A 25,536-nucleotide genomic window follows, 5' to 3' on the forward strand; every position below is an offset into this window, starting at 1 on the left:
TTGTCGCAGTTTTTGTGTTTCTGTAAGTTACCATTATATGGGAGGTGCGCGTGGTTATTGCCCGATTTCAAAGATTTCAACAGATTTCTTAACCAGGCCCTAGGCATGGCTCGTACCGATTTTGGTAAGGATTGGTAAAGCCGCTACTGAGATACAGCATTTCATCATAAGTGGGCGGGGTCACGCCCATTTTCCAAACAATTTCCTAATAATACTATTTTTTACCAAAATTCTGCTTCACATACCAATTTCCAAGAATTCGGATCTAATATTTACTGAAATATGGTAGTTTATACTTTTTTCGAAAATACTGTTGTATGGGAAGTGGGCGTGGGTACAACCCGATTTAGCCCATTTTCAATAACAACCCAACTTAGACTATGTTCAAACAGGCCAATTAGCTGAGGCAATTAAGCTTTAAATTGCGGTATTGAGTTTGGTGTTCACACACTCGTCAGCTGCCCAATTAGCGATACGAAATCAGCTGTTGGATTACCTACAGTGATGGAAAAGTTGTTACAATCGTACCTTTATTTAGTTTGAAAGTACATTCGGTACAAACACACAATTTTAGGTACATTTGGAAGTTAGCCAAATAGCTTCTCAGGAAATCAGTTCTTATTTTTACTGACATTTCAATGCATTTTCTGGTGCGGGCAACTGGTCTAATAGCTTTCCTCCTTTGTGAAGAGGCATACAAATGATACAGAAGGATGGTCAAGGTAACGCAACTGTAGTTGATTTCGCCAGATAGATGCATAGTATTTCTTTTTAAAACGTCAGATCGAACCACTAGGAGGAAAGTGATTCACCTTTTCTTCAACATAGTTTTGTCTCGCGCTGCTCCAAGAGATTCTTTTCATAGCCAAAAATTTGTTTAATGTGAGTACAGAAGTTGATATATAGATTATATAAAAATACATATTTACTTTTTAGGTACATCTATCTACTTTTAAGTAAAGTTTCCGTAAATTAATTACAATTTTATAATTCAATTTACCATCCCTGATGGAATATCAGCTGTAAAAGAGGACCAGAAACAAACAGCTGATTGCTCTTTGATCAATAAACATACCTCCAAGTCAAAATTAAACATACCTAGCAGGGTTGCATAGAGAATCTGACACAAATTGATTGCCAATTAATTATTAATTGGCAATTAATAATTTGAATTTTCGTATGATAAATTGTGTACCAATTAAGGCCTAAATTGGTGACAAGGTTCTTAATTGCCAATAAGGTGCCTGTTTGAACATAGTCTTAGATAAAGAGAAACTACATACCGAATTTCGTTTAGATATCTCAATTTTTACTCGAGTTATCGTGTACGAGGACGGACGGACAGACAGACATGGTTTAATCGACTTCTCTATTCATTCTGAGCATTTATGTATACATTTGTCTATATCTATCTCAATTCGTTTTGGCTGTTACAAACAACCGTTATGTGAACAAAGTTAATATACCCTTGTGCACAAGTGCGCTCGGGTATAAAAAGTAGTTGGGATCGATACACAATAGCTTTTCAAAATATTTTATGTATGTATTTGTTTTTAACTTTAACGAAAGGAAATGATGAATGAAAACGAACAACTTATGACACATTTCATTTCCTGTCAGAATATGTTCCTTAAAGTGCATCCGATATCAGCAGACCAACGACACGATGATGAATTGAATTTACGGAAATATTCTAACTTGCATACATACATACTCGTATTTACTATACATATGTATGTGATATGTGCATATGTACATACCAGGGTTGTTGCGAATATTCAATGCGGATGTTTTGCGAATGCGAATATTAAACTTAGCCAAGTATTTTTTATTCTGAAATAACAGTACTTTCCGGATAATAAACAAACCGCTTATCCAAATTAAACAAGTTTGGTATCCAAGAAAGACGACTTGAATAGCTTTAAAACTAAAATGTCTAAAAGAGGAAAGCCTCACATTGAAAAATATTTCAATAAAACATGTTAATTAATTACCATAGAACAAATATTGGGTCAGGTATGTATTTACATGAATTTCTTTAGTATTAAGTTATAAAAAAATATAAATAGAGCTGGTAACCTTCATTCGTTATTTATGTTTAAGAGATATTTCAGTCCTCTTTCATATGATACCAAATTTGTTTAATTTGGATAAGCGGTTTCTTTATTATCCGGATAGGATGTTTATTTCGGAATAAAAAATATTAGGCCAAATTTAACTCGGAAAAAATAACTGTTATTTTCGGTCCCTGGAATATTGTGCAAGTGCACAGACGTATATCTAACCAGTCACAGAAGAAAGCATTAAAAATGAGTTATAAAAACTAAAATCGAAAAACGCTGATGACGTGACAAATTCCGAAACAACCAAAAGAATGAGAATGAAGAATTCTTTCGAAAAAAACGGTGTTTAAACAACGATTGTGCCATGATGCTAGATTATGAAGATGAAGGTCAGGAGGATACATCCGACATCTGCAGCCCCGATGAAATTCTCAAAAAGTAATTATTGCACCTCAATAAATATAACTGAAAGTCCTCTCAACTGGTGCAGTGTCAATCGAAAAGGATTTACAATTTTGCCAAGTTTCAAGTTTTTCAAGTTTGTCGCCTCGAGCGAGTTGTTATATAGTGGCGCACGTTTGATTTACGACCGTTCAAAAAGTTTTTATTAAGTACAATGTTCAAATTTTTAAATTCAAGTACTAAAAAAACATTCAGTCTTATGATGAGTTTAATTTTCCCCGAACCGGTTCACTTTTCACTTTTGGTTTTTATGTACATATTTACTATGGGCGGAATACAAATTTTCGGGTGCATTTTTTTTAGGGCAAAACTCAGGATAAGGCAGATTATTAAAAATTATTAACCTTTCCATTTTTTATTTACCTAAATCACCTAATTTACCCACCTTAATTTTTTCTTAAAAATACACGACATCCGCATCCGCATCCGCGGATGTCTAAAATTCCACATTCGCAACATCCCTAGTACATACCTACGTACGTTTACTGCTATGCATACAATGGAAGCTCCGCCCTTCGGAGCAGAAAAAAAGATGAAATTGAAGACAATAAAATCCAGAATATGAAGTGGACAAGAAAATACACCAAACAATCGGTTTAACATTCGAACGTCATTTTATTCAACAGAAAAGTGACAACTAGCTTATGTATGGCACATATGGATGTATGTTCATATGTATGTATGTGAATTGAGCCTGTGCTTGAGAATTATGGTTGGTGGCATGACAGTTTAGCTCACCGGCAACACGCTTCAGTGCGTAGGCATGAGCAAATACCTGGTACATATACACATCCATACACACATTCAAAGTGAGGCGAATGCATGTTTTCTTCGTTTATGTTTTTCCTCTTCGTGAAAATGATTAATGAGTTTGTGGTGACTAGGAGTAATTTTTGCGTATGAGCTGTTTCTATAGAGCTACGAAAAAGAACTGGAGGCAAAACAAGCCGTGCAAATAGTTATATAATAGACACCCTTTTAGGTCGCCTTGCGGCAGAACGTATTTAATTTTCAAATTAAAAATTCATTATCATTCTGCCTGATCAAATTAATATCCTCCATGTAGTCGTTGACAAAAACCTACGCATTGCTAACAAAATTGTAAATACATTTAGAAATTGATTGTACTTTACACCTCTTTCTTTGCAACTAGAGCCACACTGCATATATACATACATACTTAGGGCCGTTTTCTGAAGTAACCTTTAACTTTAACGCCCACTTTATATTTAAAGGTTGAATAAAAAATAATGCTATGTCTAAAGTTAAGCATTTCTATTTTCGGTTTTTGTCGAATGTAGATATGTTTCTTGTTGTAAACCAACCCGATAATAAGGTGCTTTACTTTAGACACAATCATAAATTTTAATGCAAACTTTAAATATAAAGTGAGCTTTAAAGTTACAGGTTACTTAAGCAAACGGCCCTTAGTATGCTAACATATACAGCAGCGTCAAAAATATGAATATAAAATTTTTCTTAATTAAAAAAAAAAATATAGTTAATTCAACAGCAAAAACCAGGAGAATAAAATATAATAAATAATAAATAAGTAGACGTGCATTTCTAGCATTCCAGACAGTTGTTGTGTTACGTGGGGACGAAATGGGACCCAAGTAAAGTGGTCTGCTCTGGCTTGCACCCACATATCGCACATTTGTATGTGTATATTAACCAATAAGGTTAGGTTTGTTAAAAACTTTCGAGTCAGCAAAGAAGTATTTGGACACATTTTCAGCGAAGTGAGCATCCATATGAAAGACACCTACCGCAATACTCATTTGCCACCACAACTGAGACTCCACATTTCTGCGCTTTCTTGCAACTGGAAGCTATCAAAAGTCGGTAGGTAACGAAAGTGTCTCAGTAATGGGTCAGTCGACAGTTGCAAAAGTAATAGCGGAATGCTTGAACATTTTTGAGGAGCATTTTACCCACAAATGGGTAAGCATGTGCAGGACCGAGGAAAAAGAACCCGATGTGAAAGAGCAATTCTTCAACAAATGTGGAATAACTGGCATAGTTGGCTGTGTGGACGGGACCCACGTGCGTATAAAAGCACCCACTGCAAAATTCAGACATCTTTACTACAATAGAAAAGCGTTTTATAGCATCAATGTAAGGGCAGTAAGTACAAAACCCTTATAGCCTTTTTAATGCCACTATTTCAATACAATTCTGATTTCAGATATCTGATCACGATATGGTAATTACATTTGTTGACGCAAGACATCCTGGTGCTAACCATGACTCCTTCATTTGGAAAATTGAATTATCCATTTTAGCGGCTCACATGATAGCAAAAACTCTTCCGTTTGAATTTTACACTTTTTTTCTTTATTTGAAGTCGTCTTCGTGTTAGAGAATTCACATTTGTTACGTTTTCGTTACTGTTATCGACTACACCCAAAAAAATGTCTCTTAATTGAAGCAAAACAGGAATCAAAATGAAGAAAAATGGGAACTAAACAGCACTAAAGAAGTTTTATCCTCTTTTCATGTCCAACATTTCTTCAAAATGATAGATTACATCCACGGTTCCATATTTTCGTGTACGTTTTTACACATTCCAAAGAAAAATTAAGCATTCGGGAGAATTTTTTACTCATTCGGAAGAATTTTCGACCCTAAAGTAAGGAAAGTTTTTCTTTGATCCAGAGATGGATTTTTGGTTCAGTGTAGTTATCGCCATGGTAGCGAATTCGTGTTAGGTAGTACAAATACACGAACAAACGGCTGTTTGGTCGAGACGAACGCTCGTTTCGAGATAGAGAATCAGGCTGTAAATTTTAGTGTAATAAGGTGCAAGTTTTAAGTCTCTAAAAATTACCGTTGATTTTTGAGGTTGTTTTTTTGTCAAGGGTGTTGCGCGTTTTCTTCCTTATATTTATCACATGAATAAAATCTATTTTTACCCCATTGTTTACATAAGGTTCTTTTATTAAAAAAAATAAAAAATATCTACGAAACCAGTAGAGTTCATTTTACTTGAAAACTATGTGTCCTCAATAGTGCTTCGTACCACCCGTCCCAAAATAGTACTGGCCCAGCCATCACAAGCTAAAACAGATTTATTACCTACTTTTTTTTAAATATTCAAATACTGGCATTATTGCAAAATAGAGATTATCATTATATTAGCTACATACGAGAAAGGAACTATGAACGAAATATTTATAGTTTGACTGAAATTGGGAAACGAATCCATCAACTCAGAGTGGCGGGTGCCATCGTTGTCCCACTCGTTACTATCGGAAAATGTTGATTTTCTGTGTAAATTATATAATTTTAAGTTTCATACTTTATTAGTTTATTTATAATCACATCTCCGCGAAAGAGCCATCAGGCCTCCTGAGTGAACCCAGCTTTGTGGTTTGGTCCTTTTAAAGAACTTTTGCAAGCCTGGCTATTTGACCCAAGGATTCCATCCAGGGGCGAACGCAGGCAGGGGTTTTGGGGGTTCCTAGTTTCGTTAGTATATTGCTTCGTGTGTTTTGGACTGTTTTTGGTTTTTGTCGCACATTGTAATCTATATATTAATACGCTAAAATAAATTTTTTCTCCGTTCCTCTGGCGATTCTACCGAACCGATTTGAAAACCAAGAACCATTGAAAAGGTACTTTTCTGTAGATGAGTAGAGTTTTTATGGTTTCACAATTGGTGGAAAATTACGGCTAAAATTGTCGTTTGAAAATTTCCGTATTTGTGTATAGTTGTTGTTGCAACCTGTTCAATTTGAGTTATTTTCGCATTTTGTTTTACTTTGTATTTAAAATTAAACTTTGTAATAAAGTTAAATGTGATGATGATGAAATAAATGATAACGATTAAGACAAAAGATTAAAGAAAAGAAAATGAAAACAATAAGAAATACTTAAAAATTGAGGTAACTGAAAGTTTACAACCGTCTGGGCTGTAGCTTTGGGGGTTGCACTTGGTGGAAGCGCCGGTGGCTGGAGTTGCTAGCGGTGTGGCTGGTCGGATGGAGGCGGCTAATAAACTTGCAGGCTGGTGGTGGATGCGTTGGTGGCTGGACGATCGGTGGACTGGCAGGTGGCTGGTGGGTTTTCGGACGAGGAGGCAACTGGTTGATCGGTGGGTGGTTGCGAGCAGGCGGTGGACTCGGCTGTATGGTAGGGTGCCTCCGCTCGGTGTTGGAAGCGATTTGTAGCGCTGGGCGGTTGACCGACTGGCGGCGAGGAATTCGCCGGGGTTCTAGGTCGCACTCGCGAAAGTGTTTTACCGAAAGTGTGTCAATGAGACTATTATCGCACGCACAAGATTTGATAATACATAACGTGATTTGATAACACGCCAAAGGTTCAATTTAGATAAAGTACAATTTCTTTAGCGGATTTCAAATTCGAGAGCAATTTGGAAACTTTGCGAATAATATATATATATATATATATCACAGTCAGTGAAGCGCAAAACGAGCAAAAACCGGTGAGATCACGAAAATTTGATTAAGGGAATGAAAATATATAGTTTTACGTCGAAAAATGTATACACTAGGGATGGGTAAATTCGATATTCGAAGCTTCGATATTCGAATTTTAGCTCCAAAATAGCGAATTTTTGAAATCGAACTTTTTGTTGCTAAAATTCGGATAAAAACGAATTTTTCCAGAAAAAATCGAATTTCATCTTTATTTCCAAAAAATCAACTCTTCAACTTTCTTCTTTCTGACTAAATTTGCCATCACTGTGTGTGGCACTCCATTTGTCTTAGGGATTCAAGTAAAAAAATACATGTTTTTCGATCTGATGCATAAAAACAAAAACTCTGTGCCATGAAGGAACTGTTATTCCAATCTCAATTAAATTTTTTTTTTTATAAAAAAACTAGTTTCTTTGTTGCTTTTTTATTTTAAATTTTTAGAGGCTTTTACGTTGGTAGCATGAAGCTTTTGCCTGAGAAAACCCCCAGTTAAATTTTCGGGAGAATAATTTTTTAGAATATATCAATTCACTAACGATCTGCCTAATTTGCTTTATGCGAGATTTCTTGAAGTAAGGGTCAAATATGACCGTTTTAGGCGGGAGCTAATGGCTTAAAATGTTCTAAGAAAATATTTCCCAAGAAATTTTAATATATATGTATGTCTTAACCTTTAATTTCGCTCAGACATTTATTTTAGCTACTTTTTCGACTTTTTTGAAAACTACTTAGGGCGAGATATGAAAACTTAGTAGGCCATAAAATGAAAATACGAACTAACTTTTGCAAATCCATCGAGCGTTTTACTACTGGATGGGTATACATACATTCAGAAAATGTTAACAAAGTCCGGGCAGGTTCCGGCTGTCGCACAGTGTAATTTGAGTTTAACTTTTTAAACAGGTGGCCACTCTCTTCAAGCACCTCAAAAATATTTTAATTGTTGCATAGTATTTTAAGTACAACACCTCTTTAACTAAATTCGACTTTTCAAATAGGTGGCAACCTTCCCAAATGTAATTAAAAAATAAAGTTTATTCAAAACCATTTCGATTGATACCCATATTGGAGTAATTTATTTAACTTATATATAATTTGATTTTGATTTTCTTACATATGGCACAAAACTAAAACCATGTTACACATCTACAGGGCAAGCCCTTTCATTTGACACCTACCCCATTTTTGAAAATCGAACGAACGATACAGATTTTATGACTTGGTCTTAAATATTTAACGCAAACATCTGCGAAAGCGATTATTTGAATTTGATTTTCTAACCTGTGGCAACCCTTTTCATAGAACTAAAACTGTGTTGCAGACCCAAAGGAAAAGCCTTTAATTCGACGCTTAATTTTTTTGAATTGAACGATACAGATTTTATGACTTGGTGTTAAATATCTCCGAACTCGATTAAGAAGTTTGCAAGAATTTGCATCACCGAATGTCGAATCGAATAATCGAATGGTTGGGCAATGTTCGAAATTCGGGAACAATCGAATTTCAACCCCTCACTACCCATCCCTAGTATACACATATCCATAAAGCGCTGAGTCTGTAAACTTATGTCAAAGTGCTGAATTGTGCTGACACCGACGTTGCCATAGGATACTAATTAACATTTCATTATTCATTTACGATATTTCATACAAATGAATAATAAAGGGAATTTCAATTTAAAATAGTTTGGTTATACAAAGTTAAAGGTTTTTTACAAGTGAAGCGTTTTAAAAAGCTAAGCTACGGCGACCTCGCTTGGACAGAAAGGGTAATGGGCTGTTTTTGCTTAGGCGTAAAAGCACATTTAGCGCATTTAGCTCTAAATGCTACTCTAAATGTACATTTATCCATACAAAATTCTTCACCTAAATGCAAATAAATGCAACTCCATTTTTGCATTGAGAATCTAAATGCCAAAAACAACCATTTGATCTTCCAAAATTTCCACGATTCGAACTTGGCTTAATGAGAAAAGGTGGCAACATTGCCTTCGATGTGATGCTGATAGAAATCTGGATCAATTTGTGATCAACTCTGTTTGTTTTGTTTCCTAATTAAGTGAGGAAATTTTAATTGACAGCGCCGACAAATGAATATACAGGGTGTCCCAGAAGTAACGTGCCAAATTTTAGGGGAAGGTAGGTGGGGGAGTGAGCTCCCTGATAAACAAAAAATTTCAGGTAAAAGTGTCACCGTTTTTGAAATATTTACATTTTTTTTAATTTAAAACAAAATCGTGCTTTTTCATATATTTTCTTTAACTGCATCTACAAACCAGGCTATACTTTGTAAATTTTTTATGTAAAATACTTCCAGATAGTTGCCTCTCCATACTCAAATGCAATGTAGTTAAAATATATTAAGGAACCATCATAAAATTAGGAATTTTTTTTGGATTTTTAATTTTTGAAATTTTCTTCCCCAACTTTGACCATCTTTGGTACAAAAAAAATGTACTGAGCTATAACTTTACATTACACAAAAAAATTTCTAATTTAATAAAGATTTCAGAAAGGTGCCACTCTTACTGTTTCGAATAGAAAAAAAAAGTTATAGCCGCTTTTGTGGGTAAAGGACTGAGACACGCTAGAATGTGTTGAATAGATTTAAATTTAAGTTGCTCTTGTTACCGACCAATGACATGCTAAATAGTACAAAGGTACATTATTATCTGCTCCTGACATTATTTTATTTTACTTACCGGAATTCGGACAAGAGTCTATAACAAGGGCTATATCTATCGATATTTTTTGTGAAGGATGGGTTCACGTGAAATAAAATATACATGAGTTGTTTGAAGAAAAAGTTATTCATTTATTGATAAAATATGCTCAAATTGGCGACCTTCTACTCTAATACAAGCTCGGCACCTTTTAAGAAAAGACGCTTTTAGAGATCTTAAACTCAATTGGGCTATCTCAGCAGCAGCTCCATTTATTTGTTCCCGCAAATGCTCTTCGTTTTGAATTGTTTTTGAATAAATTTTGTCCTTAAGACAGCCCCAGTAGAAAAAAAAGCTAATGGATTCAGGTCTGGCGATCGAGCGGGCCACGTGATTGGCCCGTATCGTCCAATCCATCGGCGAGGATAAGTTCCGTCTAAATGAGCTCTTACTTCACGCCCGTAGTGAGCAGCGCACCCGTCATTTTGCAGCCGTAGTCTTCGCCGCATGTTTAAGGGTACATCTTCTAAAAGAGTTGGAAGCCGTTCCTGAAGGAACTCTAAATAAATGTGAGAGTTGAGCGTTGGCGGCAGTTCCACAGGTCCCAATATCTGACAATTAAAAATACCACACCATAAATTTATTTTGTACCGGTACTGCGAACGATCTTCTCTCATTTCGTGAGGATTGTCTATCTGGCAACTGTGAAGGTTATGCAAATTAAAATAACCATCACGTTTGCATGATGATTCATCGCTCCAAATTATTTTGTTAAAAAGGTTGGGGTCTGATTCATGCATTCGCAACATTTCAAGGCAAAATCTAACCCTCGACAGGTAATCTCTTTCTTGTAGAGCCTGAACACGTTGAATGTGGTAGGGATGAAATCGATGGTCTTTTAAAGCTTTGTGAACTGTAGTTTTTGGTATTCCCGTCCGTCTTTCCATCATTCTCACTGAAGTCGATGGACCTAGTTCCACTTCGTCTAACACAACTTCAACGTCTACCGTTGTAGGACATCCTGTCTGACCGCCACGCCTTCCAGGTATGCGACCTTAAAAAAGTGAAAAATGATAGTTAACAAGCAAGCAAACAAGAAAGGTGTAAAATTTACTTGCCTTCATATATTTCTCTATGGGTCCGGGCGAATACTTCACGACCCGGATGCCGACGATTGGGGTATCGCTCTGCATAGAGTCTTTGAGCAGCTCTGGCATTACAGCAAGCTTCACCGTAAATTAGGTGAATATCCGCATATTCATGCGACGTATACTGCGTGTTCTCTGTCATAGTATTAATAACACAATGTTCGAAGGGTCCAATTTCACAAAATCCACTTTCACTAATTCCGGTAAGTAACATAAAATAATGTCAGGAGCAGGTAATAATGTATCTTTGTACTATTTAGCATGTCATTGGTCGGTAACAAGAGCAACTTAAATTTAAATCTATTAAATACATTCTAGCGTGTCTCAGTCCTTTGCCCACAAAAGCGGCTATAACTTTTTTTCTACTCGAAACAGTAAGAGTGGCACCTTTCTGAAATCTTTATTAAATGAGCAATTTTTTTATGTAATGTAAAGTTACAGTTCAGTACATTTTTTCACCAGAGATAGTCAAAGTTGGGGAAGAAAATATCAAAAAGTTAAAAATCCCAAAATAGTCCTAATTTTATGATGGTTCCTTAATATATTTTAACTACATTGCATTTGAGTATGGGGAAGCAACTATCTGGAAATAAAAAATTTACTAAGTATAGCCTGGTTTGTAGATTCAGTTAAAGAAAATACATGAAAAGGCACGCTTTTTTTTATAAAAAAAAAATGTAAATATTTTAAAAACGGTGACACTTTTACCTGAAAATTTTTTGTTTATCAGAGAGCTCACCCCCCACCTACCTTTTCCTAAAGTTTGGCACGTTACTTCTGGGACACCCTGTATACTTTTATTTGTTTTTATTTAATTTTATAAAAAATTAGGTAGAAGTTGAATAAAATTTTTTAACGCTTATTATAGGTTTTAAGTGTCATTGACATTGGTTATTGTGAGATACCAACTGTACATTGAATTCTTGTACAAAAATATATGTATCTTATTATAAAATTATTGGCACCAATAGATGATACTATACAAATAAGCCAAGTAAGCCATAATACTCGCTAGTATAATAACAAGCATTCAAAATCTAAAACAAAAACGACATTTTTAGAATAAAAACGGTAATGTGCATATATAGGACTTGACATAAAACGAACGTTTCATAAAACGTAAGTTTCATAAAGTGCACGCGAACCTTTCATCGTAAGGGTCAAAATCCATTGCATAGTATAATTTTTTTTTTTTCAAACACAATATTTGACTGCAATTTTTTTTATATATTTATTGGTTTCCCTTCACAGAGTTCATTTGTGCTTGAATCGCTATTTAAAATTACTGCCGTACTGATTTAAAATGTGGGTATCTGCATTTTTCTTCGAAAATGAGTTATTCACATCGTTGAATTCGTCTTGAAAATACGAATTTATTTATGCAAACTAATTTTTCAAATTATAAATAGGATAATGTTATTGAAGTTCTAAATTTGCCTTTTTGCAGTATCTGCAGAAATTTTCGATAAATACTGATGTAAAACGTGGGCATCTGCAAAAACATTGCAGTATCTACACTTTTTCCAATAATTCAGCTGGAATTATAGCTTGAATACTGATCAAAAACAACGTATCTACACTGCTTCATGCGGATACGTCGTTTTTAAAGTATTCTTGGTCGTTCTTTAGCAGGATTGGAGGCATTTTTGATATTACAGAACGACGTATGTGACTTTTATTACAAATAAATTCTAAAAACTTTGCGGTACATATTGCTTTCGTGTCGCTTTGGCGTTGCTTTTATTTTTTTAATACAAATAAATTGTAAAACTTTTGCGGTACATATTGCTTTCGCATGTTCGCGTGTTCGGAAATGTAGAAATGTAGGTTTTTAAGGCACTTAAACTTGAAAAAGGTAAAATGAGCTTTAAAAAAGGCAAAAAAAGGCATATCTTTTTTAATTTTGTTATGTACTTCGTTTATGTACAATGTGAAGGGCTAATTAAAGATATAAAAAAATACATACAGTGGTCAAAAAATTATAACCGAACCACTTTTTGCCAAGTTTTAACGTATTATATTTGTTGTTATTGAACTTTTGTTATTTTTTCAAATAAAAATATAGTTCATTCTTTAACAAAACCCGTGGAAATCCATGTTTCCAAATTTGAGTAGTCCACTTGCAAAGGCGCTATGTAAATTTTTTTAGATTTTTAGTTTTTGGCGAGTAACGTACCAGTATTTAAAGTAGTTTCATGTCCACTAACAATACATTGCAAAATCTTTCTATTTCTGAAAAAATAGCATCAAATGGTAACTACTATTGCAAAAATCGCTATAATACTTATGTATGTATTTATACACTTTCAAAAGTCTCCATCTTCTGATGAACTTAGAAAACTGCAAGAAAACGTGGTAGTTTCGGTGCCTAGTGGAGGGCGTCGTACAAAAAAAAGCAGACCAATCTTCATGGAAGAGCGAACGCTAAGCGAAAAGCTAACAAGTAATTTTTAGCAAATAAAAACCGACTTAAAAAAAATATATATATGTATATCTATATATTTCATGATCCAATGATCGGATCTAAACCAAATTAGTATGGGACCACCTCTGAGACACTACCTTTCCGTTGCAAAATTATTGAAATCGGTGGACGTGGTGCAAAGTTATGCGGTAACATACACAAAAAAAAAAAAATATTTCGACGAACTGATAACCTCCTCCTTTTTTGGAAGTCGGTTAAAAAAAGATAGCTATGTAAAAGTTACTGTTTCAAAACTCGCTATATTCAATTTTTATTTATAAAATGTGCAAAAGCTACCACACTGCGATATTGTTTTTTAATGTTATTAGGCTCTTGTTTATCCAAATTTTCAGATAATAAAGGGAAACATACAATTTGGATGTTACTTGTTGTTGTAGACGTTTTTTTAATTTATGGCTCACTATTATAAAATCACATAACGCTATTTGAAAGTGGACAAGTACTCATTTGTGCAATATTAAAAACAAATTCAACAATCTTTCGTACAAATTTCGAACTTTCAAAAAATTCTAAAAAATCATCGACATTTTTAGCCATATGAAACGTGTACTTTATTCTACTAGAATTCAATGGGCTACAAAAATGCATACTCAGAATTTAACTAAAAAACGATTTTAACGATATTTGTAGAATTGTTTTTTTAATTGCATAAATTTTTAAGGCAGTGTCACTCGATTGGTACACTTGTACAGATTTGTAAATTTTTATATTAGGCTATTGGTAAAAAAAGGGAACATTTTTTTTAGTAGTCAAAAGATTGGTACAATACAGCGATGTTCTATTGAAAAATTTCAATAAATCAATTTTCGTGATTGGGATAGTGAAAAATATTTTGGGTGTTCAAACAATTGGGATACGATTTGCACCGAATTTCGGCAAATACCCAATCGTGTGACACTGCCTTTAAACTTGTATTTATACGGATGTTGGTAAAGAACGAACTATAAAAAACTAACCGAAATTAAAGAACAACAAAAGTAATATTTTAAAACTTGTCAAAATTTGGTGCGGCTATAATTTTTTCGACTACTGTACATAAGTTGGCTATGATTACTCGGCCGTGCTATCATAGTAGCACAATGCCACTCATATTGGACTTACAAACAAAATACGAGCAGGAATTTCAAGATTTCAATCCTGTTTTTATGAAAAATTTTATTTTTATCAGTATTTTTCTTTTAATCAAAACATGTTGAAATAAAAGTGAAATTAAAAAAAAATTTTGCCAGAACGGAAATGTCTAAAAAAGTATAAAATTAAAAAAATATGTTTATACGTTCATGTCATGTCAATAGACAGTTTTCATCATCAGGTGGAAGATGCAATGAAGGGAGCAAAAAATACCTACGAGTTTAAGGATTTCGAAAACGCTGTACGGGAGGCAAATGAGCGAGTCGTCGTAAAGTCTATGATTTTTTCGGATTTGGCAAGATTACACGTCGATAGCAATATTAAATAGCAAACCCGGGCGTCCCCATCTGAACGACATCAAACCGTTGTAGGCCTGCAGAGGTAGCATGGAAATTAAATACAAAACGACGTACGAGTATATAGAAGAATTCAAAATTCTCGATTTTCTTCAATTGAAGATTATGAAATCGGGATTCAGACACCTATAAGAAAAGGATCGAGTCGAAGGAATCAAGAAACAAAAACATGCGATATAATTAAAAAGCTGGTGCCTTTGATGCCAGAAAGTAGTGATGTGCTGAATTGTCGGTACCCAATACTTCCTTTTTGGTACCCGATACCGATTCTTTACATTAAACCTTCGCCATTATATGCGTTTCAAGTTTAGAGAAAACTGTCATTAGTAATTTGTATAATATTGGCTAAAACACTTGAACTTATCGCAACAGAGAAATATTATTTTATCAGTTTTAGCCTAAGTCGATCCAAAGTTCAAGAAAAATGCTTTGACGAATGAAGAAGCCTTTCAGTTGGGAGATTCTATAACCAGTTAGCGACAAGTTTCGGATCGATATCGCACTTGTTGAAGTAAAAATATTTCATATCATACGTCAACAAAACCGATTTCCCCAGAGTAAATGCGAAGATGGAGTTTAAATTTTCTGGAATATTTAAGTTTTCCCAAGATTTTTTTTAATCAACTCTTAGTATCCAACTTCTTTGTGTATTTTCATCAATAACAGAGCAGCCTCCCACTATCTTTAATATTTGCCGCTAAACTTTTCAGCGTATGTATCTCCTTGCACACATGCTAACGCGCGTCAAACCCGTAGAGTTAATCAGTGAGCTTAACATCGCGTTGAAATGTCTGTACTGAGCATTCATCCAGTTCACTCTTCCACGTGAACAGTTGGGCCGTGTATACGTCGCATTAGGCTTTCTGCACATTGGTCGTCCAATCATAGTTGCTTCATCGTCACAATCATGATGCGACGATTACATTACGACTACACTTTCGCACACTCGGTCGTGATATTTCAATTCATTTGGCGTCTAAAAATTCACTTGGAGCAGGTATTTTCTATTTTTCTGGTTGATATTTTCGCGAAATATTTACAAAAACCTGCAATTTTTAAAATATAGACTGTGCTGCAACAATTCTAGACATCATTTTTCAGTAATATCTCTTCTTGTCTTTTCCTGAAATGTGTTTTGTGCATGCACACAGGGACTTTTTAAAATTTCGTCATATTTTATAGCTAAAACGCTCACATTTATTGAATTTTGATGCAATTATCCACTTTTTAATAATTTCCACAGATTTTATGCAAAAAATACTAATTTATTTTTATGCAATTTTGATGCAAATATTAACTTTTTCACTAATCTTTCCCCATAAAATGTAAACAAACAATGCGTGCACAACGATTAGCAAACGACAGTGCCGTACTTATCCGTTTCTGCATCTTCTACGATTTGCCGATAACGACAAGTGTGCAGATCTCCTTTGAAATGCATGTGCTCGGCTCAAAATTTCAGGGCGAGACGATAACGCAACTATATTGGACGACAAGTGTGCAGATAGCCTTAGATCGACTTTTCGCATTATCGCGTTTTCGCTGGCAATTAAGCAGCCATAAAGAACAAGCCGCTTCATATTCGGAATAAAAGTGGGGTAAAAATTTGCCGAAGCCAAATTTGCCTTAGTATCGGGTCTCGATAGGAGTATTTGTTTTTCGATACCTACTCAGTACTTGGTTCAGAAGTATCGATACCAAAATTTCCCGTATTTTTCGGCAATTTCATTATTCATTTCAACCTGTAAGCTTCTACTCAACATGATCATGCCTTAATGCGGCTATCATGCTTTATTGTAGCTAAAAATTATCGTTGATTTTTTTTTATGGAAGGTGTTGCGAATTTTCTTCCATAATGCATGGACAAAACTGTCTTTTATATGGAAGGAAATGCGCAACACCCTTCACAAAAAAATTCTAAAAAACCAATGGTTTTAGCGACTTGAAATTTGCACTTTACTACTTTACTAAAATTAAATGAGCTATAAAACCCCATACTCGAAATCTTTCTAGGAAATCTATTTAAAAAAAAAACAAAATTTCGATGAACATTTTTTTTAGTTTAATTAGGTTTTGTGAACTTTGTGCAAGCGTTGAAACTTTTATTTATATCGTATGTGATATAGATTTACCCATATTTTAAATTAAAATGTTGAACAACAAATAAATAAAGATAAGTTGTCAACAGCATCATTATGAATTTTGCTGCTATTATTTTGACCGCAACTGTACGTCTTACTTTGTTTTTATCGTTTTGACAATTATATGTCTTCGTACATACTACATATTTTTGTATAAATTAAAAAGTGATGAGAAATAAACGAAATTTATCATAAGCTTATACACTATCTGAACATTTTTTCGTTGAAATGGATCACCTTTGTTAATATTTATGTATATGGTTCGTATTTGGGCTTTTAAAGCGAATCTCTTGTTTCTCAATTGTCCCGTTAAAATTTTTTTAAATCCTGTATTTTTGGGACAAACTATGCGCTTATGGCTGGAAAAAAATCTGGCAACACTAATGCATACCTAATAAATATCACAGAGCACATCCAGGTGGTTGATTTGACTTGGTTTGTCAAACAAGCAACCACTAAATTTTTTCTTGATTCGTTCAAAACTATTAATTTCTCAGTTTATTGTCTATTCGCATATTTATTTCTAGAAGGTGAGATTGAGAATTTGGACACTTATACATATAAACATGGCATACAAACAATGGCAACTCTAATGTAAATAAATCTGTATTCAAAGTATTTTATTAATTAAAGTTGAGACATGAGTCAATCTTTAAGTGGTCAAGAGTTCTGGCGAGTGCATCTAATAAAAATAATTCAATTGTGATTTGCGTACGTTTTGTCGGTGATTTCAAAGAACGAGGTCATTTCGTATTTTGCCAACACAAGTCAAATCATTCAATTAGCTCGTACTGAATCCAATCACAAGTAAGTAGTAAATACAATTGCACATTGTATTGTGTAACAATACTTACTATAACTTTTAAATAGATAATCAACTCGCTTTTATTAGTATTTATGTGCTTTTATGTGTAGGTATCTATAAACTGAGAGTGTGTTTTGTGCAATTAGGTAATTGATTATTGTTTGATTAATGATACTAACAAAGAGTCATATGTTTATAAACAGCCAATGAGAGACTAAACCAGAGGTTCCCAAACTTTTTTTTCCCGTAGACCACTTTCAAAAATTTACTGGTTTCGGTGGACCCCCTGCTGATACATTTTTAAATATTCCCAAAGCTCGTAAAAAAAATGAAATGTGAAGATTAGATCTAACTATGTAAATTTGCATCGCGAGTGCATTCACCAACTAAACTCGGAGTGGCCAAAATAAAAATAAAATATTTTCTATCTTTTATTTTTTATTTCTATTTATTAAAATAATGTGATTACACACTTGCAGGTTTTAAAAAATAGAGCTCGTAAATCCATCAAAAAACTCTCTCGCTCTGAGAAGTTATATTTTTGAAGAGCACTTCGAGCCCTAGCGTTATTTATATTATCTTCACCATAAACTCATAAAATGTTCGCCTCACTCATGACTTTGTGCGTGGAGTATTTGCAAAAAAGTTTATATGTGTTGATGGCATAATTTTTATTTTTATCGCTCCGAGTTTTAAAGTGAGGCGAAAAATATTCATCACTCACATTTTTAAAACACAAAACTTAAAACTTTTTACGCCAAACTTTTAATTCAGAAACTGATAATAGAGAAAAGAACGAGTCTAGAAAAATCGATAACAAAAAACCAAGTAAGCAAGAAGGACAAAAAGTGTTCCATCGTCTCATCCTCTTAAAGGCAGGATGGGCAAATGGACTTGTCATTTACGCCTATCACAGTCAGGTGTTGATGCCAGTGATGAAGTGAACAGTCAGCAGTCCAACAAGTTGTCTGCAGTGTCGTCTGCTCAGTGAGAGCTAGATAGACCTTCTGAGATTGAAGGCAACATGAGTTTTGCACACTTGGATCCCCTCGATGCCTCCCAGTCAATAGTCCCAAATGGTCAGATGTCTCATAACCAGGTACTCCTGAGTGACCTGGCACCCAGAGTAAAGCAAGCTCGTTACGTTTACCAGCAAAATTTAGTCGAGACTTGCATTGCCCAACTAGTTTGGAAGTAGTTAGAGGGCTGGCCAATCCCTTAAGTGCAGCTTGGTTGTCACTCCAGACACGTAAACTCCTTCCCCTCCACCTATATTCTACCACGTAGTCCATGGCTTTGAGGATTGCAATTACCCCAGCCTGAAAGACCGAAGCACATTCCCCAACAGAAAAATGAATTTTATCCCCATTAACTTCGAAAAAGTCCCCAGATCATGACCCCGAGTCAGTTTTGGAGTCATCAGTGAAGATTCGAGAATGTGTGAGTCCGGTCTCAGTGATGGAATAAAACCAGCATTCAGTCTCAGGGAACTCGACATTATAGAATCTCTTCAACAAAGGTAATGGTGGCGTACTACCCTGTAGCATTGAAAATACTCGAATCTTTGCCGCCAGCAATTTCCACCGCGCCCCACTCAGTGTTATACCAACATCCGGTTCTTTTTAATCTGCAGGTGGCCTTTAAGGCTTTCCCACATATGAAAACATAAAGTGACGGTAAGGGCAGCAGTGTGTCAAGAGCACTATACACCACTCAAAAAAATTTAAGTTAAATAAAGAGACTATCAAGCAATCATTTTGGTTCTTTACTATCGAAACCAGATAAATTTTCGTGGAGCCCACTTACAACTCATGGACCCCCATATTTTTTTCACGCCAACGTTGATCCCGTCGAGTGTCCCGTGGACCCCTTTGGGGTCCACCTGGACCACTTTGGGAATCACTGGATTAAGCTAATAATTTAACTAGCAGCACCGTTCAAACACATGTATGTTTGTATGTATTGGAGAACTGCACGATTACACAAAAAAGTAACATCCTAATCGTAAAAATGAGGAGCGTTTCTAAATAAACGGCTGAGGAAGGGATTTTCTAATAATGCCTTCTCTTTGGAAGCTTTATTAGAAGATCTTCCAATAGATCTGCCATTCGAAGGCAACCAAAGCATTAGATTTAATTGGCAATAGTCAAACTACATAACATAGCCCTAAAATTTCTACAGAGAAAGTACAAGTTTGAGATCGATTTTAAGCGGTCGTTATTCATATATCCGCATTCATACATATATTACCCTCCATATTAATTCAGGTCTATTACATGCGCCCACGCTTTTCATTTTCAATCTCATAAATGGTTTATAATGACTTTTGCTAAAATTTCAAAATCATCAAAAGTTATCAAAACAAATTCTATGGGACTGAGAAATATTATTTTCTACTTTTTAGTCCATTTATAAAAGCGTTATATATTAAAAAGTTTTTTATTTTCTACTTTTTAGTCTTGTCTGTATAAAATTTTGCAATAGATATTAAAATAATTCAACTTGCAGTGAAAAAAGAACAGAAGACTATGCAAGCAAAATTCAGTTAAGTTCATTTAAAGAAATGGCTTGTCGTCTATTTCCGCTGTATCGTATGTAAATTGTGCATATATTTAGACGCAATATTTAACTTCTTCTGGCGGGGCGACATCTAGAGTTTTCTAGTTGCATCTCTACAGACACTAGGTTTATATCTAGAATTTGCATTAATAGCTTTGCTACATTTATAGTAAAATGGTGGTCTGGACACACAACTTTGCAAGTTGATAAAAGCTTTGTAAAAATCGCAGTAGAGCAGCGGTGTGTGTCTACTCCAGAGACAAATTCAAACAGTTTCATTATTATTTCACGTCAATTTTTCCGTTCTAAGGAAAGCTTAATAAGACGGCCTGGAAACTCAGGCCAATCCATACAAAATGAAAAGTAGTAAAGAATCGAACACGCAACGCCTATCGCTCCAATAGATCGGAAACAAGGGCTTCCAGAAGACTTCTTAGAAAAATCATAGTAAACAAGTAAGTTTTATAAACTTTTTTATAACAAGTAAGAAAGTCTAAGTTCGGGCGGAGCCGAACATTAAATACCCGGCGCAAATATTAAATATATTATTTTCATCTTTCCGAAAGCAAACGTTACATGGCAAGCCGGGGTGTATCAATTTTGAGTAAATTAGCGTCCGTAAATTTCGAAATATTGAAGTTTCAAGCATTTCTCAAATTTACCGTTATATGAAAAGCGGCCGTAATTGTAGTCGGATTTCAATAATTTTCAACATTTTGCTTTTATGTGGGAAGCACAATAACCATACACATTGGTACAAATTGGTATAACGGTTACTGAGATACATATATGTGATCATAAGTTGGCGGTGCCACGCCCATTGTCCAACATTTATAAACGTATTTCCTAGTAAAGAATTGTTGCAAGCATCAAGTTTGAATAAATTAGCTGTAATATTTACTGATTTATCGAAGATTTTGTATTTCTCTAAATTACCGTTATATGGGATGTGGGCGTGGTTATTGTCCGATTTTAAAAATTTTCGGCCATTTGGTATCCTGTACCAAGGCCAATAACTATGCCAAGCTTGGAAGAAATTGGTGCAGCGGTTACCAAGATATACATATGTAACCATAAGTGGGCGTGGCTACGCCCATTTTCTAAAAATTAATAATATTCTTATTTTTCGTCTGAAAATTATTGTAAATATCAATTTTGAGTGAATTATCTTCAGTAGTTACTAAAATATCGCAGTTTTCGTATTTCTGGAAATTACCGTTACATGGGAAGTGGGCGTGGTTACAGTCCGATTTCGCCCATTTTCAATACCAATCTACCTTGGATAAATGGAAACCCACATACCAAATTTCGTTGAGATACCTCAATTTTTGCTCGAGTTATCGTGTACACGGACGGACGGACAGACAGACATGGATTAATCGACTTCTCTATTCATTGTGAGCATTTATGTATACATTTGTCTATATTTATCTTGATTCGTTTTGGCTATTACAACCAACCGTTATGTGAACAAAATTAATATACCCTTGTTCACAAGTGCGCTCGGGTATAAAAATGTATGAGAACCGTTAATTTCTTCATGGTCTAATGATCGGAATGGGATCCGCCTTGATGTACCACCTTTCCAATAAAAAAGAATTATCGAAAACTGTTCGCGTTGTCCAAAGTTATTAAAAAACATTTCGATTAATTGATAACCTTCCTCCTTTTTTATACCCGAGCGCACTTGTGCACAAGGGTATATTAATTTTGTTCACATAACGGTTGTTCGTAACAGCCAAAACGAATCGACATAGACTTAGACAAATGTATACATAAATCATATATGTAATACTCCTATATTAGCAGTAAGAGCTAGTACCGTCCGAAAACACTACAGTACAGATATATCAATAAACACGTACGAAAGAAAAGGAACACATACGTTTATAAATAAACATGTACACGACACATTTACAAAACCGGCACTCAAGTACACAATACATTGACAAAAACAGTACTAGACTGTCTCGCCTTGATTTCGGAATGCTTACACATTGAGATGTTAGCTTACTACTAATATAGAAGTATTACATATATGACATAAATGATCAGAATGAAAAGAGAAATCGATTAAGCCATGTCTGTCTGTCCGTCCGTCCGTGTACACGATAACTCGAGCAAAAATTGAGATATCTCAACGACCTTTGGTATGTAGGCTTCCATTTACCCAAGGTAGGTTGATATTGAAAATGGGCGAACTCGGACTGTAACCACGCCCACTTCCCATATAACGGTAATTTTCAGAAATACGGAAACTGCGATATTTTAGTAACTACTGGAGATTATTCACTCAAAATTGATATTTACAATAGGTTTTAGACGAAAAAAAAGAATATTATAATTTTTTGGAAAATGGGCGTAGCCACGCCAACTTATGGTTACATGTGTATATCTTGGTAACCGCTTTACCAATTTCTTCAAAACTTGGCACAGTTTTTGGCCTTCACACATCATACCAAAGGGCCGAAAATTTTTAAAATCGGACAATAACACAGCCCACATCCCATATAACGGTAATTTAGAGAAATACAAAATCTTCGATAAATGAGTAAATATTAAAGCTAATTTATTCAAAATTGATGCTTACAACAATTCTTAACCAAGAAATATGCTTGTGATAAAATTTTGGAAAATGGGCGTGGTACCGCCCACTTATGATAACATATATGTATCTCGGGAACCGTTCTACCAATTTGTACCAAACTCGGTGTGGTTATTGTGCTTGCCGCATAAAAGCAAAACGTTCAAAATTATTGAAATCGGACTAAAATTACGGCTTTTCATATAACGGTAAATTTTAGAAATGCTTGAAACTTGAAAATTTCGAAATTTAAGGACTCTAATTTACTCAAAATTGATACGCCCCAGCTTACCATGTAGCGGTAGGTTTCGGAAAGGTGAAAAACATATATTTAATAGTTGCGCCGGGTATTTAATGTTCGGCTCCGCCCGAACTTAAACTTTCTTACTTGTTTGAATATTTATTTCTGACTGTACATATACCTTAACGTTCCCTCTCGAGTATCAAACCACGTTCGACCATGGAAACCTAATTTAAAATTAAACGCCAAGCACGTTTGACATATCAGACTGGCTTTTGACTGCAAAAAAAAAACAACGGCGTCCTCTTTCGGTTAATGAAACAACATCTTTAGCATATCCAATCAGCTGACGAATTTAATTTTCTAGCTGAATAGGCACCTAACAAACTCCTGCTTTCGTAAAACTGTTGGGATCATAATATAACAATTTTTAGAAGGTAGTTCCACTTCTTCTTTTTATCCGCCTGTTAGCTATCTGACATCTTTTTCAAAAAAAAAAATCCAGCTTTTACCGTTGGAAAAATAAAACAAAGGAAAGCCAAACATATACATAAGCATACAATCTTCTAATATTTTTTAATAATTTTCTTCATATAAAATTATGAAAAAATTAACTGCTGGTTCCGTGGATATTGCAACACACCCAATAGATGTAAAGATACAGCTGTGTATAAGAGCCACTGCGTACCACAGACTTTATCGGCCGCCTATTTAAATAGTAGGGCTCGCTTAAATATGTACATGAAGATGTATGGAGGTGCGCACCCTACACCAACTAAATCGCGGGGCCGATTAAATCCGTGGTGTGCGATGGATCTAAAACATTTTAAACAAGAAATATTACCGTCACATTTTCGTTTTTATGATTTTTATTCATGTGAGTAGCAGTGGCAAGAATATATGTTTTAATTACGTATATGTATATTAAAAATGAAGTGATCAGTTATGAAATATATAAAACTTTACATGTTCTGTTAAAAGTATCTATAATAACAAGCGAAAATCTCCAAGTTCTATATCGTAGCAGTGGCCACATTGCGTGTTTTTCACAGACACGATTTATGTCAAAAAATTTTAAGTGAAACTACCTTGTAAAAATTATTGTATCATGGTTGGGATTAATTCGTTTATACCCCAGTAAAAGAATTATATGCGCAATACTTCAACTCGTTAAATGAAACCCCAATAAAAGATCTTTGATGATTTTTCCCTATAATTGTTTTCAAACTTTATCAAAAGATGATTTAACTTTACCAAATTTTCATATAAAATATTTATATGTGCAAAGAAACAAGCTGTAAGGCTATCGATTATTTTAAAGCAAGTTTTAAAGATAATTGTATTTGTTGGTATCGGATTGTATTTCTATTGCAGAATTTTATTTGTTTTACTCTTCGCGGCATAGGTTTTACCGAAATTTTGTAGAAAAACATTAATTATTTCCTCCTTTTTGTGCAGTTTGGTATATTTAAGTTTCTAAACGATATCATTCTGTTTGAATAAGTAAAAATCTTGTTGAGGAGTAGATCTCAATCCCCATTGGAAGTCAAGCCCCTATTTGAAGCTAGATACTCTAAAGGAAGGTATTTCATTCCTTTAATACCGATTTTGTTGTTCGTACAACGTTTTACCGCTGTAATTTCCAAATATCTTCCGTCGAAATACCCGAAAAATTTTCCAAATAAAGGGACAAAGAATGTTTCTACTTCCGGAGATTAATTTTTCTCAAAATTAAAAAATTTTTATATTTTTCCAAAGCTATACGCTTTTTACTTTAAATAAGAAATCCTTTTCGCCAAGGGTAGGTTTGCCATGGAAGCCAAATGACTCTCCAAATAGTTATGCTGAGCATATGGTTCAACTATATTTAATTTTTTTTTTCATCACTTTAAATATTGCTTTTCAATTCTTCCTACACATTTGTAATTTTTGTAAAATACTAAAAACGCATTTTCGTGCCATAGAGTGGGCTGTGCTTTAGCGATTTATTTCTTCCCGCCAAGTAACAAAACTGTGTTTATTATTTATTGGAAACTTTTACTTGCGAAGAACAGATTCAAATACATATAAATTTTGACGATAAATCATGCTTTTCCTAGTAGCTGACCTTTGGAGATATCGTTTGGGCCACTGTTTCGGGGTTTTATAGGGCCGCCAAGTTTATGATTACCATGGTCCTCGGGATTTTTAAAGAAACTTCTTATTGTAATCTGTTGTCTGATTACTTCAGCAGTTATTTAGCTAGCTTTCATGCCACAAAAATTCTTCCCTGTTATATTTCCGGGCTCTTCTTCAAATAGTTCAATACGATGGGATATTATGGGCCATAATTTAACATATGAAAATAATAAAAGGATCAGTTCATCCCCTTCGTATTAACCTGCGGGCTGTGTCGGAGCCACAGCAGCTAAACTTAAGATCACATTCAAGTTAAAAACGGTACATGAAATATTCGTT

The 25,536-nt window shown here is 34.6% G+C and overlaps 1 protein-coding gene across 1 annotated transcript in view; it reads right to left on the reverse strand.

Moving 5' to 3' along the window:
• Nucleotides 1–6,518: 6,518 nt before the first annotated feature.
• Nucleotides 6,519–25,536, reverse strand: part of LOC118751625 (homeobox protein unc-4-like) — a 37,371-nt gene continuing 18,353 nt past the window's right edge. Inside the window, exon 2 of the mRNA XM_036486442.1 lies at nt 6,519–6,751. Within this exon, the coding sequence (XP_036342335.1) occupies nt 6,519–6,751 (233 nt within the window). The remainder of the gene's footprint in view (nt 6,752–25,536) is intronic.

Source organism: Rhagoletis pomonella, unplaced genomic scaffold (assembly GCF_013731165.1).
Source record: "Rhagoletis pomonella isolate Grant_MI unplaced genomic scaffold, Rhpom_1.0 Rhpom_scaffold_00864, whole genome shotgun sequence".
Classification (NCBI taxonomy): Eukaryota; Metazoa; Arthropoda; class Insecta; order Diptera; family Tephritidae; genus Rhagoletis; species Rhagoletis pomonella.